The 15,098-nt window shown below is 34.0% G+C and overlaps 1 protein-coding gene across 2 annotated transcripts in view; it reads right to left on the reverse strand.

The window, feature by feature from the left end:
- Tmtc4 (Transmembrane O-mannosyltransferase targeting cadherins 4) overlaps positions 1 to 15,098 on the reverse strand; it is a 390,299-nt gene that overhangs the window by 238,175 nt on the left and 137,026 nt on the right. For both annotated transcript variants that reach the window (XM_090402208.1, XM_090402207.1), the window contains exon 7: positions 1,844 to 1,996. In XM_090402208.1, the coding sequence (XP_090258334.1) occupies positions 1,844 to 1,996 (153 nt within the window). The remainder of the gene's footprint in view (positions 1 to 1,843; positions 1,997 to 15,098) is intronic.

Here is a 15,098-nt window from a genome sequence, read left to right on the forward strand (position 1 = left end):
TGGTCTGAATATGGTGCGTAGTTCATGTTTATTAAGAATTCTTGAAATCTTTTCGGATGTGCCTTTAATGTATGGGATGGTGACTGTTTTGTTGCAATTCTCTGTAGTGGATAGTGGGAGGGGTTTTCTTAGGAGCGTTTAGTATTTTGTTTATTTTATGGGGATTATAGCCATTGGCCAAGAAGGTGTGGCGTAAATGAGCCAGTTCAGCAGCAAGATTATTGTCATTAGAACAGATTGCTCTCGCTCTGCGGGTTAGCGTTTTTAAAATGCATATTGTTGAGAAGGGTGATGGTGTGATTGTTTGTGTAAATATCTCCCTGTATGTGTGGGTTTTCTAAAAACTGAAAATGATAAGGAACCATCTGGAAGACGTGTGATAAGTGTATCCAGGAAGGGCAGACAGTTATTAGCTTCCAGTTCCATTGTAAAGTGGATTTTTGGATGTTGGCTATTTAAATGTGCTAAGAATGTTTTCAATGTCTCTGGGCCATGTGGCCAAATAGCAAGCACATCGTCAACATAGCGTAGCCAAAGTGTTGGTTTGAGAGTGGCTGTATTGATTGCTAGTTTTTCCAGGTGTTCTATGTAAAAGTTGGCTGGGGGGGGGGGATAGGAGAGCCCATGGCTGTCCCATCTATTTGTTTGTATATTTTCCCTTTCCATGTGAAATATCCTGCATGTATTGTGAATTTGAATAGTTCAAATATATCAGGGGGGGGGGGGTAAGTGTGACTTCAGTAGATTGAGAGTTTCTATTAGTGGTACATTTGTGAATAGTGAGGTGATATCAAAGCTTACCATTAAGTCTGAGCTTTTTAGGGTATGGTGTTGTAAGATACTTTTTAGGTGGGCTGAATTTTTGACAAAGGAGGGAGAATTGTTTGTGAGGGTGGCTAGTAGCTTCGCTAAATGTCTAGCCAGTTTGTATGTGGGACTATTTATACTGTCCACAATTGGGCGTAAGGGTGTACCTTGTTTGTGAATTTTTGGTGCTCCATAAATCCTAGGTGTTTTAACATGGAAGGGCTAGAGTTTGTCTACTGTGTCTTTGGGCCAGGAAGTGACTTTTTTTTCAATAATTTACGTGCCTTATTCTTTTGTGTGTTGGTGGGATTGCGATCTATAATTTTGTATGTTGACTGATCTTATAACAGCATGTGCATTTTGTTTTCATATTCTGTTGTGTCCATCACCATGGTTGCATTCCCTTTGTCTGCTTTTGTTATGATAATCTGGCTATTATTCTGTAGCTCTTTTACAGCAATGATTTCCTTATGCGGGATATTATTTTTGGGAGGCTTAGACTTGATTAGGATGTTGGTCACATCTAAACGTATGTTGTTGGCTGTTGCTGGAGGCAGGTCGTATATTCCCTGTTCGATGGATGTCATTATTTCGGCTTTTGGAACTTGTTTGAGAGTCACAGCAAAATTGTGCCCTCAACTTAAAGCACTAGTAGCTTCTTTGCATAAGGTGAGCGAAGATAAATTCATGATGATGAGGTCTTGTTGTAATTGCAGTTGTTGTATAGTGTTGCATTGTTGGAGATTTTCAAACTTATTTTGGTGTCGGTTTTTGACTATGTTGAATTCTTTTTTAGCCGTTGACTGAGCTATGGAGGCTCAAACTAAATCTAATGCTCTATATTAGCATATATTAAATATTAACAAGAAACATTTCTATAGATAACCTTCAGTGTATTACATTGATAAAAATCAAACACTTAAAAAATTAATAGTAATATTACAAGATCAATTTCTTTACTTCAACAAAACAAGGAGGAATACTAGGAGAATAAAATTTTTAATGTGCAAAATAATAATACTGCACTTTATCTTACTCTAATTAATATGTTCTTTTCAAATGAGGCAGGATTGTCAACATGCTGAAAGACTGGAGGAGATGATCCCATTATTTGCCACCTCCCAAATAACAGTAAGCTTCCGCCAACTGCTAAAAGCAGTTGTCTCACTATTAGGAGCATTACCCATTTCTAAGGGAAAAAAAAAAAAAGAAATATGTCAATTAATGAGATATTACTATACAAGCCTAAAATTTTGTGAAATCAATAAAATAATATCATAGGTACCAAAAACACTTTTTCTGATAAGCTAATTTACTAAAATTGTAAAACCTCAATGCTTAAATCAACAGCAATGCGGTATACATCCAAACATAGTATTAACTAATTCATGCATGAGGTTTAATGGAATATTATCAGCACTGAGAAAGGATTAAAAACAACTTTAATACTTCCAATATCTCGTCTCTGTCACAGAGACATCTTCAAGGATTACAAGAAAACCTTTTGTAACAACACACACACACACACACACACACACACAAATATAACACAATAGTAAGTGAAACTAAAGTCCTATCTAGGTGGTGCACTCTCTATGGGCATTAGCAGATGGCCTAGGATGTAAAGAGGGATCTCTGATAATAATTGTTTCCCAAATTTTGGGAAGTTTAATGTAACCATATTTGCTTAAATTTGGTTGATTCTTGAGTGCAGGTGCAGATTCAAAGAATAGTCTTTCTTTTTTGAATTTGCTATGGTGGAACATGGTGGTTTTTTCCCAGGAGATCCTGTGGGTTGTATCCAAAATATGGTCTGCAAGGCCAGATTGACCATAATCGCGATTGCAGATGTATGACTTGTGTTCTTCTAACCAGATAGTTGCTGATCTGCCTGTCTGTCTGAAGTAAGCCAGTTTACAGGCACAAGGTACTCTATATACTCCAGGCACTGAGAGAGGAGGGGGCTAGTCTTTCGTGGAACAGATAAGGGTAGCAAGTTTACAGTGGGGCTTAAAAGCTGTATGGAGGTTGTATTTTTTTAATGATCTGGCTATTTTTTCTGAAGTACCAAGGATGTAAGGTACGGTGATGGCATTCCTGAAGTCCTTCTGAAGAGATGGTTGGGGAATGGGGAAGGAATTGATTATTTTTTTAATTCTGTAGTCACTGTAGCCATTGGAAAGGAAGGTAGTGTGTATGTATTAGAAAGTATTAAAATTGTTTTTAATCCTTTCCCAGTGCTGATAATATTCCATTAAACCTCCTACATAAATTCTTCACAGAACTTAAGCCTCAACACATGGACAGTATTAACTAATAATATAGATTATTCCTGACTAACTCATAATCTCTAGAGTAGAATTTTGAATACTTCTTTTTCTCTCTCTTCAATGTTTTGTAGCAAAAAACAGTTGGCTTGATCTGACTAGAATTAGAGCCAAAGCAACAAGGGTTATGAGATCAGTATATTATACAAGTCAATTGCATCTCTTCTGCTAGTTTGCCTTTTTGCTAGAAGCTCTACCAAAAAAAAGCATACATATTAATTAGCCTAGTATTCTTCTCATCTCATAACTGAATTCATCCAAAATATTCATTTCCTTAATATGTTAAACTACTCTGATCCAGAGTATTTTACTAATAAGAGTATTTTTACTAATAAGATATACCAATACACCTTTTTACTATAAATATTATACATATCCACAAGGAGATGTGTTTTGCATTATGGGAGATACTGAGATAGGAGTGATGTTAGCTTGGTCCACCTTTGCTATGAGTTGCCCGGTGTTGTACTACCTTACCCCAGTCCTGAAGATATTTTCAGACGCAAACTTTGTTTGCTCACACTTGGATATAGGATTAAACTAAATTTATTATAGTCTAACCAAGTGAAAAATAAACTTTCAACATCTTTCTCTAAATCCAGAGTAATTTAATAAAAAGGTGGTACACCGTTTGGCAACTCCTATAGGTAGAACTGACTTTGCTAATGCTTCTGCCTGGTATCTCCACTTGGGCCTGGCTTCCACTAAAGAGTCCTCAATAAAGGTCGAAACTAGTCTGGGTGGTGGCTCTTCCCTTAATGCATAACATTATACATATCCGCAAGGAGATGTTTTGCATTATGGGAGATACTGAGATAGGAGTAATGTTAGCTTGCTCCACTTTTGCAATGAGTTTCCCGGTGTTGTACTACCTTACCCCAGTCCTGAAGATACTTTCAGGCGCAAACTTTGTTTGCTCACACTTGGATAAAGGATTAAACTAAATTTATTATTTTATCTTAATAAAGGTCAAAAATGGTCTGAGTAGTGACCCTTCCCATACTGCATAGCAATACACATATCTGAAGTGTGTTTCGCATTATGGAAGCGATGCAATTAATGTGAAGCCAACAATATCTACATACAGTTGTCAAGATACATTACAAGCAAACTTTTGCTTACACTAAGGTAAAGGATTAAACAAGAATATAATTTCTTGTCAACTATAATCTCAACAATACATTGAAGAGAGAGAACTTAAATATAATTAAGTTTGGATGTATCACTAGAACATATAATTCCAGTCTTATCAGATAGATTTTTTATCTTTTTTTTTTTTTTTTTTTTTTTTTTTTTTTTTTTTTTTTTTAACCCAACAGTGTATAACTATTGTACTGAACTCCAAGAAGCATTAAACAGAAAAGGCCTAAGACCTATTTTGATTTTGGTGTATTAATATACAATAATATTGTCTTCCTCTTCTATTTATATCACAAAAGAAATCAATGGCATGATGCACTACATTAAGTTCTGAGATGGACTGAATCTTACAGTCCATCTTCAATGAAAAAAAAAAAAAATTTTAATTATTGGAGAAAAACTAACAACTAAAAACAATACACAGAGATAATAAATAACTGCTCTGCAAATTTTACTTTGAAAAATTCATATTGCATTTGCTTAGGAAATATCCAAACAACTGGCATTGAAAAGTCATTATTACAATTTAAATTAACAAAATGTAACAAGGCCTCAAAGTTCAGCTTAAACAGATGTTCAAGCTAGAAATGATTCCTGTGGACAAGCCAAGTCCTTCAAAGGAGCTTATAGTTTGTATTCATTGTCATGATAGAATAAATAGTACCACATTATGAGACAGGACAAGTGCAACTCTGCAGGTCAGCCAGTTTAACAAGAAAGATCACATGGAGCACAATCAACAACGGGTCAAGAGAGAAAGAAACAAATTTTGCTAAAAGATACAAATGTACCTTTTAGCAAAATTTAAGGACAAAATTAAAGTTCCTCAAATAGAAAAGTAGCCCAAATAGAAATGCGAAAAATGTGAGGAGCTCTTGTTATAAAACAGAATTGGAGAGCATATGAATTTCATCTGGTGTTAAACCACCAACTTGCCCTGAAGTGGCTAAAAGAGTTCTGTTTGGTCTCCTGAGTAGGGTTTCCAAATTTTATCCAATTCTTAGCCCAAATATATAATTCATGTCCAACTTTTTGTCTGTGGGATTAACATTTAAAAAATATATATTTAAAAAAAAAAATACACACACAGAGTGATCATTTAAGTCCAGCACTTGTTTTAAATTCTAATAACCGAAGATATACAAATAATAGAAATGATGAATATGTTGATTTTTTTTTACCAAAAAACTGCTGTTTTATAAAAATATAACTCTTCTCTTCTACTACGCGTTATTCCCGCTTCCCATGCAGGGTCCGCGTCGTACTTTAGATGCGACTTCTTGTTAGTACTACTCCCAACCGACCCGTCGCTGGTCTGCTGCTGGGGGGGATATATTTTTGACTGTAGAGGCGTATGTTCATGGGGCCGGTTTGCCTGTTTGCGGGATGAAAAACGCCAGATAAACTGGCGGAAAAAACCCTACTGACCGCGCCCAAGACCAGCTAACTTGGCTATGCCTGAGGAAGATCCTCAAATTCCTCACGTCTACAACGGGAATCGAACCTGGGACACTCCTTCTCCAGGCATATGGTTGCGAAGTGCAAAGCCACTAGGCTAACCGCGCGGTTTTATAAAAATATAACTAATACTGTGAAATCAAAAATAATCATAATCAAAAATAAAAGTTTCATAATATGAAAACACAGTGTGGCTGAGTTATGCGATTTTCTGGCATCTATTAACCCCTTACACCATAAAATAAATTTATGGAAAAAAAAAAAAGCAGATGAAGACATTTCCTTTGGAATGTACTATAAGCCAACTCATACAAGTCATTGTCTACATTTCTCCTCGGTGCATCATATTTCACAAAAAAGTAGGTATTATGCATATGCTGAAAAAGAGGGTGATCTTTATTATAAGAGATGAAGGAACACTAACAGAAGATTTACATTCTATACTCTAACTGTTGATCAGCAATGGATATCCTAAAAAAAAATAGCACAAAGAATACTACTCTCTAATCTCTCTCCACAAAAGATCAATGAGATTCATTACAGAACATCAGTTTCCATCCCTTATAATGGTGAACTTTCATTAAAAATCACAAATATCCTGAAATCTCATGACATCAGAGTGGCCTTCAAACACATTATGACGGTACGAAATCTGTTACACTCACCCAAGGACCACAACCCTTTCAACAAACATCCTGGAGTTTACAATATTCCATGTTCTTGTGGCCTTCATTACATAGGATAAACATCAAGAAGTTTAGAAATAAGACAAAAGGAGTATATTGGAGACATCAATAACAACAGAGAAGACAGCTCAGGTCTGGCATTCCATTTCTCCCACACTCACCAAAGCACTGAATGGGACAAGAGCACCATGCCATACATAGTCAGTGCCCACAACATCAAAGAGGTTACAATGGTAATCCACTCACAAGGCGCTCCCAACAGAAACCAAGGGATGATTTTGTGTGATATTTGGAAGTCACTCATTAGATCTTTAAACACATTGGACTTTAATTTTTCTGCAAACTATCGGGTGCACCTGCTGAACAATGACTGACCATGTGCCAGCTTCCATGCTCCATGAGTTTCTGTTTTACTTGTTTTGTTGTTTTTTTTGTAATGGTTCCTACACATTCAGTGTTTTTAGTTATATGATGATTCATATTTAATGCTTGTTATATATTTATTTGTGTATTTATTCTAACCCAGACAAAGTCACTAGCTGAAGTGGCAAAACTAGTAGGTTTATTAAATAATTATTATGACCTATAAACCCAGTGATAGTTATTTTTTTATTTAATAATGGAACTATTTAATAAAAATTATATGAAAGTTCAAGTCTGAAAATTTTTTATATAGTAATTTCATTCATGTAAATCTGATTGTTTTTTTTTTTTTTTTTTTTTTAATTTTATTTTATAGATTTCTCTTTTAAAATTTTTAAACTCTGCTTTGGCTCTCAGAGTTTAAATCAGTATAAAAGAACTGATTTTTCAAATCATCAAACCATCTTCCATAATAAGAAATTTTTATCCATCTATGAAAAAGTCAATAATAGAAGAATAAAAAAATTTTTTCTTTCTTCTTTCAAGAATTGACAGTTAATGGGTGCCATGTTGTAAAATTGCTTCATTCCCAAAATTGCAGAAATTAAATCTTTCAAACAACATCATCTTCCAGCAAGATGGGCACCCTGTTATTATGCACTGAATGTGTGACCATATATAAATAATGCCTACCAGAACAAATAGATCAATAGAAGCAGATCAATTGCTTGACCACATCATTCACGTTATTGTTAAATTGTGAATGAAGCTATGTTATGTAATTTATTTTTTTTCATTCACAATTAACATTGCTTATTAAATATTAATCATGACTTATATAAAATCATTTATTATTCCTTAATTGGGAATTACTAATTAAATATTTAATTAAAACCTGACCTAGTATTATTTATAAAGTAGTAATATCTATAGAATTTTGTATAACCAAATATATATGATGTAACGTAAAGTGTTATTTTATATTTAACTGTATACGTAATCAAAAAGTTGAAGAAGTAGCTTAAATATTTTGTTGTTCTTATTTGTGAAATATTTAATGTTATGTAATCACTCATGTAGCAGTAATAGAGCATACATTACATTGGCGAAATGTTTACGTTTAGTCTATTGTCATGGAGACGCACGCGTAAACAACCACGAGTGAAGAGAGCGTGGCGTTCGAACGTAAGGTGGGAGTGAAGGTCAGGGATAGATAGAAAAAGAGAAAGGAGAAGGAAGGTGATAGATAGAGAGTTAAGACAGAGAGAGGGAGAGAAGAATTATTATTAAGGAGTGAGGAGAGAGTTTTGCGGAACCAAGATTATATAATCCTCAGGGCAGAAATTTATGAGTATAGTGTTCGGAAGTGAACCTATAAGTAGTGAAACATAAAGTTTAATGTTATAAGCGAAATCTGCTGTTGTTATGAAGAAAGGTTGATGCCGTAATCAGATAAAAGGAAACTGGACAGTCAATGCGAAAATTCTGATTAGTTCCAGTTAATCTGGATTACGATTAAATTCTATGTTGCCCTAGGAAAACGTTATATTGATTACTTGGAGAAAAGTGAACAGGAAAAGATATTAGCACCTAATTACTGTTGTTTGGAATAGTGAAGTGCGACTTACAGTAATACAGTTTAAACTATGGAGAATATTTGTTATGTGTGTTCCGCTAATGTTAATTAAGTTAATTCATAAGTGCTCTCTCAATAATTTGATGTATTGAAGAATTTGTCTGGTAAGAGTAGTTGTATAAGTTTCTCTATTCTAGCATTAACTGTAATATACCTCCGATGCTCAAGGTCCGGGAATATATTTGCTTGGAATATAGCTTACGTAGTTTATTGCCTGCTGTGAATATAAACATTGAGCTGATGGATTTGTGAAGACTGAATAAGATGTGAAATTGTTATATTAACTTGAGATAAGAAGATTTGTGTTTTTCAGACTGTGAATAGTATATGAAAGTTAAAACATTGAATTAGCATCTGTGACCTAAGAAGGTGTGTTAAGTTAATTGTATAGTTCTATTTTAAAATAGAGTTCTTGTATTTGTTAACCATATCATATATTAAATGTTTTATTTTGTTGATCTAAATATTGTGTTTGCCTGAATTCCTTATTATTGCACCGTTCATAAATATTCGAATCTTGCGGGAACCCCAAGTAAAAATGATAATAGATGATTCGGCCTAATGAGATGACTGTTAACTTAATTTAGAACTGATCCTACTATTTATATAGACTAATCTAAGAATAGGGTGGCGCAGTATAAATATAAATTTCCCTACTTTTGGATCGGTGATCATTTCGTAATTAGTTGTATTATTCATAAAGGTGACTTGAAACTAGATAGATTTAGAACACGACACAGAAAGGAGTCGTCACGACATTATCTAACACTCTACTTTTGAGAGAAACTTGTGACATGAAATTAAGAATTATCAACACGTTTTCACAAGAAAAATATATTTAATATATTGCTAGATATTTCAGTTTGAAACTATCATCAGTAGCTTGATAGGAAACAAACAATGTAGGATACAAACAATTGATCATCAAAATTAGAATGAGCCATGTGATATTACATCGCTAATCATAATAACATTTCACTGAAAAAAGGTAAACATAAGAGTGTAGAAAAAATTTACCTGTATAAATTTATAATGTCATACAAAAAAAATTAATTTATAAAATCATATTAAAGATATCCATATTTTTGACAATGATATGCAGTCATTCCAGTTCAAGTTAGGGCACTGAAGTAACGCCTCAGCATTCCTTTGAATAGGTGTTCGAATTTATATCGACATCTGTGCAGAAGGCGAGTTTTAGACCAGAGAATGTTGTGGTTTGTCTCTGTTCCATATTGCACCAATCCAGACTTATCGAATTTGTTGTGAAGAATATAAGATTGATGTTCTTGTATTCTTTTTTCTATAGAGCATCTGGTTTGTCCAAAGTAAGAAAGACTGCAGTTACATGGAACTTGGTATACACCAGGATGAGATGTAGTTGAGCGTTTACCTTTAGACGATGAGAAATAGATGGATATTTTCTTGATAGGAATATAAGTAGCTGTTAGATCATATTTCTTCAGAATTCTTGAAATTGGTTCTGAAATTCTGGAGATATATGAGATTGGAACTCGACGTATAGATTCTTTTGTTTTAGTTTGGCTTGTAGGATTTGAACACATGTTGTGTAGTCCGTTCAGAGAAATCATTTAATTTCATGTAATGTTGGATAGTAGAAAGTTCCTTCTGTAACTGATGGGGAGTTCAACATTTAGGATGATGAGCAGATTGTTTGAGAATATAACGTCCAGTAAAAGTGGGTTTTTCTGTAAACAGATGTTGTTAAATTACCTGATAGTGAGCAGATGAGAAGGATGCCTAAAAAGGATAATTTGTTGTCTTTTTTCAATTTCCATGGTGAACTTGATATGAGGGTGTGAAGTATTGAATTTGGCTAAAAAGGAAGATAAGGAATCTCTGTTGTGAGGCCACACTGCAAAAATGTCGTCTATATATCTAACCCAGAATGAAGGTTGTGGGTATATAGACGAAAAAAGGATGTCTTCTAAATGCTCCAAATAAAAGTTGGCTAGAGCAGGGAAAAGTGGACTTTCCCATGGCAGTTCCTTCTACTTGGTTGTAGAATTTGTTTTGACACAAGAAATATCCAGATTGCATTACGAATCCAAATATTTTTACGATATCTCGTGGAAAGATGTCAGTAATTCTAAAGTCTCTTTGAGAGGTACATTTGTGAATGAAAATTCTATATTGCTGGCCTGGTTGGCCGAGCGGTTAGCATAACCACTCTCCAGCCAAAAGGCTGCAGGTTCAAATCCCACCATGGGCATGGATGTTTGTGATTGTTTGTGAAAATAATCATGGTGGTGGAAGTGAGCAGTAGATGGCATTGGTGTAGATGATGAAAGTTGAGCGGTTTGTTGTAGTTGGATTGAGTGGTGGAGACAGAGAGTTGTGAAGTAAGTGCCCTCCCTTGATGAGTCTTTGGACTCCCTGGAGGTGTCATGTAATAATACATTGAAGCTCACCATAAGATCAGTAGGTTGTAAGGAGACATTTTTCAATTTATTTAAGAAATCGGAAGAGTTTTTCAAAAAAAGATCAAGATTTGTCTATATGTGATTTCAATAAGTTCGCTAGATATTTGGCTATGCAGTAAGTAGTCTACAATATTCTACAATAGGATGCAGAGGAATGTCTGTCTTGTGGATTTTTGGTAGGCCATAAAACCTAGGTGGTCTTGCAAAATGAATTTTTAACCTTTCTATGGTGAAATTATATAAAACTTATAATTTCTTCAGTTGCCTGTTAGTGGGGTCATGATCCATTTCTTGGTATGTTGAGCGATTTCGTAGTAAAAAAGAATTTTTTTTTTTTTTTAAATAGATACAATACAAGAATTGTATCAAGATTCTTCGGAGGAGAAGAATCTTTAAACCAAGAACTGGAAATAATCAAAAATACAACCATACACAAAATGAATTCAATCCAAAAACAACTCAAAAAATCATCAGTCACTTCCCCACACATCAACCTAGACAAGAACAAGCCTGTATGATTCCCATACCATACGTCAAAGGCATCTCTGAACGTCTTTAAAAAATTATAAAGAAATATAAATTGGCTGCTACCTATAAATCAATTAACCAGATCTACAATTGGTTACCTTCTCCTAAAGACAAACTCTCACCTCTGATGCTACCTGGCATGTATACGAGGTCCCATGTTCCTGTAAATTGTCCCTACTATGGACAGACAGGTAGTTCCATTAACAAATGCATTTCAGAACATCAAGACCATATCCGTCTTATCAAACCGCAGAAATCTGGCCTCGCACAACATGGAATCGAAAACCCAAAGCATAGGATCCATTGGAAAAAGATCAAACTACTACATAGATTTTTATATAAACATGAACGTTTATATAAAGAAAGTGCTGAAGCCCTACATCACAGACCTAATTTGAACCATAATGATGTTAATTCTTACTACTCTAAAGTCTGGGAAATTGTCATCCTAAATTGTGTAAAATAATTTTATATATGTTATCTCATTTTAATGCAATCTCTTTTTTTTTTCCCAGATATATTTTAATTTAATTCTATAACATGCTACTGCATGCATAGAGGGATTCTATTGTAAGCATGTGCTAATTCCTAGTATTGTTTGAATTAACTGTAATGAAGATGTCTTATGATACTTAGGACGAAATATTTACTAATTAAAAAATCTTATTACTGTGGTTACATGTGTATGTTTAGTCATGAATGCTCCACAGGTTTCATTATACAACAAAATTTTTTGTATGACATTGTAAATTTATGCAGGTAATTTATTTCTGCATGCTTATGTTTACCTTTCTTCAGTGAAATGATATCATGATTAGCAATGTAACATCATGCGGCTCATTCTAATTTTGAATGATCAATTGCTTGTATTCTATCTTGTAAAAGACTGTTTCCTATCAAGTCACTGATGATAGTTTATTTTCAAATTGAAATATCTGGCAATATATTAAATATACTTTTCTTGTGAAAATATGTTGATGATTCTTATCTAACACTATTAGATCTGTGTGTATGCACATGCATGGGCCATGTGAAAACACTTGTCTAATCATCAAAAACCTCATTCTTTAGATGAACTCAGGATCAGAATAACAAATGCAATTCAAGCAATATCAGTGCAATGTATTCATGTAGTTCAAGAATCATCTTGAAAGGTGTATCAACAATGATGGTGACCATGCTGAAATGTGATAATTAGAAACTGAATTAAGAATAAAACTTTTAAGACTTGAACTTCATATAATTTTTACTAAATAGTTCCATTATTTGTATATTTTTATTAAAATTTAAAACTGGTGTAGGACTTTATGACCACCCTGTATAGAGGAAAACCTCACTTAATGCGATTAATTAATCCATCAATTAATGTGCGCTAAGCGAAATTGCATTAAGTGAATACAATAAACAATAGGAATAATTATAATTCATCCATCAGTTAGTGTAAATTTGAAAAAAAAATTATAAGCTATATTAAAGGATAAAATCAATTGCTTAAATTTTCTTTCTAATGTCTAAACATTTGATTGAGCTACTTGTTTACAAAAAAAAAAATTAAGTAAAGATGTTTGAATCATGCTTGACTTTTTCATCTTTTCATGCAAGATTTCCGCAGACGTCGAAGCTTCATTCCATATCAGGATCAACATCAAACAAAATTTACTTAGTATGCTCAATGTGATTGAAAATTGCTCAAGTTCTTTTGCAATTAATTTCTTAGTCGTAATATTATCTTCTTGTTTGCACTCCTTATTTTCTTCATATGCATGCTGTTATTCTTCTAGTTGAAGGAGATCATTCTTGCATACCTGTTCTGGGTGGGAATCGAGCAAGTTTTTCACATCTTCATCATCCAGTTCATTGAATCCAAGTTCTTTTCCAATTGTGCTGATTTCTTCAATAATGTTAGATCTTGGATTTTGCACATGAAAAACTAACATAGGCTTGAGTTTAAAGTCACCTTCTGCATTGCCTCCTAATAAAAGCCTAAGACAATCTTTAGATACCTTGTATCCTGGTTGAGATGCTTCTGTTTTAGCTAGGAAGATTTTTGTTGGCACATGCTTCCATAAGAGACCAGTTTCGTAGATGTTGAATATTTGACAGCTGTCATAATCTGCCTCTTGAATTATCCTTTGCAATTCTTCAGGAAACTTGGCCACAGAATTTTTCTCAGCACTAGCAGATTCCCCAGTTATTCTTACGTTATACAGTCCAGCTCGAAACGGTCAAAACATCCTAAAGTAAAGAGGAATGTGAAAGGCAGTAAAGAGCCTTTCACATTCCTCTTGAAATTTGGTCTCTTTCAAATGATGTAAAAATATTGAGAGCTTTTGCCTGAATATTCCCTATACTAAGAGATATTCTTTTTTGGTTACAATCCTTAATCCAGAGTGATTAAGGATTGTAATCACATGTGTTCCATCTCGATCATTAAATGGCTACTGTTTTGAGTGATCTGCATGCTTAAAGAAGCAGTGGCAACTTTTCCTTGTTCTTTGTATTCTTTGCTCTTATTTAATATAGTCCGAACTATAGACTCAATGTATCACAGGTCTCAAACAATCATTGTATTACTAGCGCCTCTTTCACATCTCTTAATGACTTCCAGCTTTCCTCTAATGTAATTACTTTTCTCTTTTTATTAATGCTGCTTTCTTTATCAGTCTTTCTCTTTTCCATATCAGGGGTTGAATATAATAAAGCCTTATATGCATCTAAATTAAATTAAAGCAAAATGAAAAGTGATTGAGCAAGATATAATATAATAAAGCCCTATATGCATCTAAATTAAATTAAAGCAAAATGAAAAGTGATTGAGCAAGAGAACAGAGCTTGCATGTGTGCTTGCGATGATAGCTTTGAGTAAATTGCTGAATGTCGCCGGCCACTGCCCACTACTCTGACAAGTGCTGCCGCTCGTTGCAGATTGGCGACAAAAATTTTTGCATAACATAAAAAAATTGCGTTAACTGATTAATCACTCACTTAAAGTGGGAAACGGTATCATTTCGCTCAATCACATTAACTAATTATCGCGCATATCAAATTCATGTTAAGCGAGGTTTTCCTGTATTAATAATCTCTTGTAAATAATTTTTCCTCCAAATCAATCTGCTATATGTCAGTACTCTAATGCTGTTAGATCCTATGTTTCAGTTTTCCAGGGAATTTCTAACTACACCAATACATCTAAAGCTTGGTCTTACACTTGATCCTTCTCTAGCTAGCTAGGCATCAATACACCTGTTTTGCCAACATTTCCTCTATGATTCTGTTCAAATGGCCTTGTCTTAACAATGTCAAGTTCCTTCCTAATATTAATTTTTAACATGATTCAATCACCGATGCCATCTGTTCATTCACTCCCTGAATTTTTCTCAAAAGTCTCATATCTGCCATCTCTGGTCTTAATCAAGTTTTATTTCTAACCCAGTTCATAGATCCATCAGTCAAAATTGGTTTTGTAACAGCCTTATATACTATCAGTTGAGTATTTTTAGTTAATTTCTCTTATTCCATACAAATTTCTTCATCTGATTCTCTGCCATACAGCTTGGCTTATTCTATTGTTTATTTCCATATTTAATTTGCCATCTTCACTAAAAACTGTGCCTAAATACCTGAAATATTTTATATGCAAGCAAGTGTTGCAATGAGCAACCAGGTGATGTTTTCGTACCAAACTTGTTATAGCAATTATTCAATCTAG

Source organism: Typopeltis vanoorti, chromosome 12, assembly GCF_054136105.1.
Source record: "Typopeltis vanoorti isolate ZY-2024b chromosome 12, IOZ_Tvanoo_1.0, whole genome shotgun sequence".
NCBI lineage: Eukaryota > Metazoa > Arthropoda > Arachnida > Uropygi > Thelyphonidae > Typopeltis > Typopeltis vanoorti.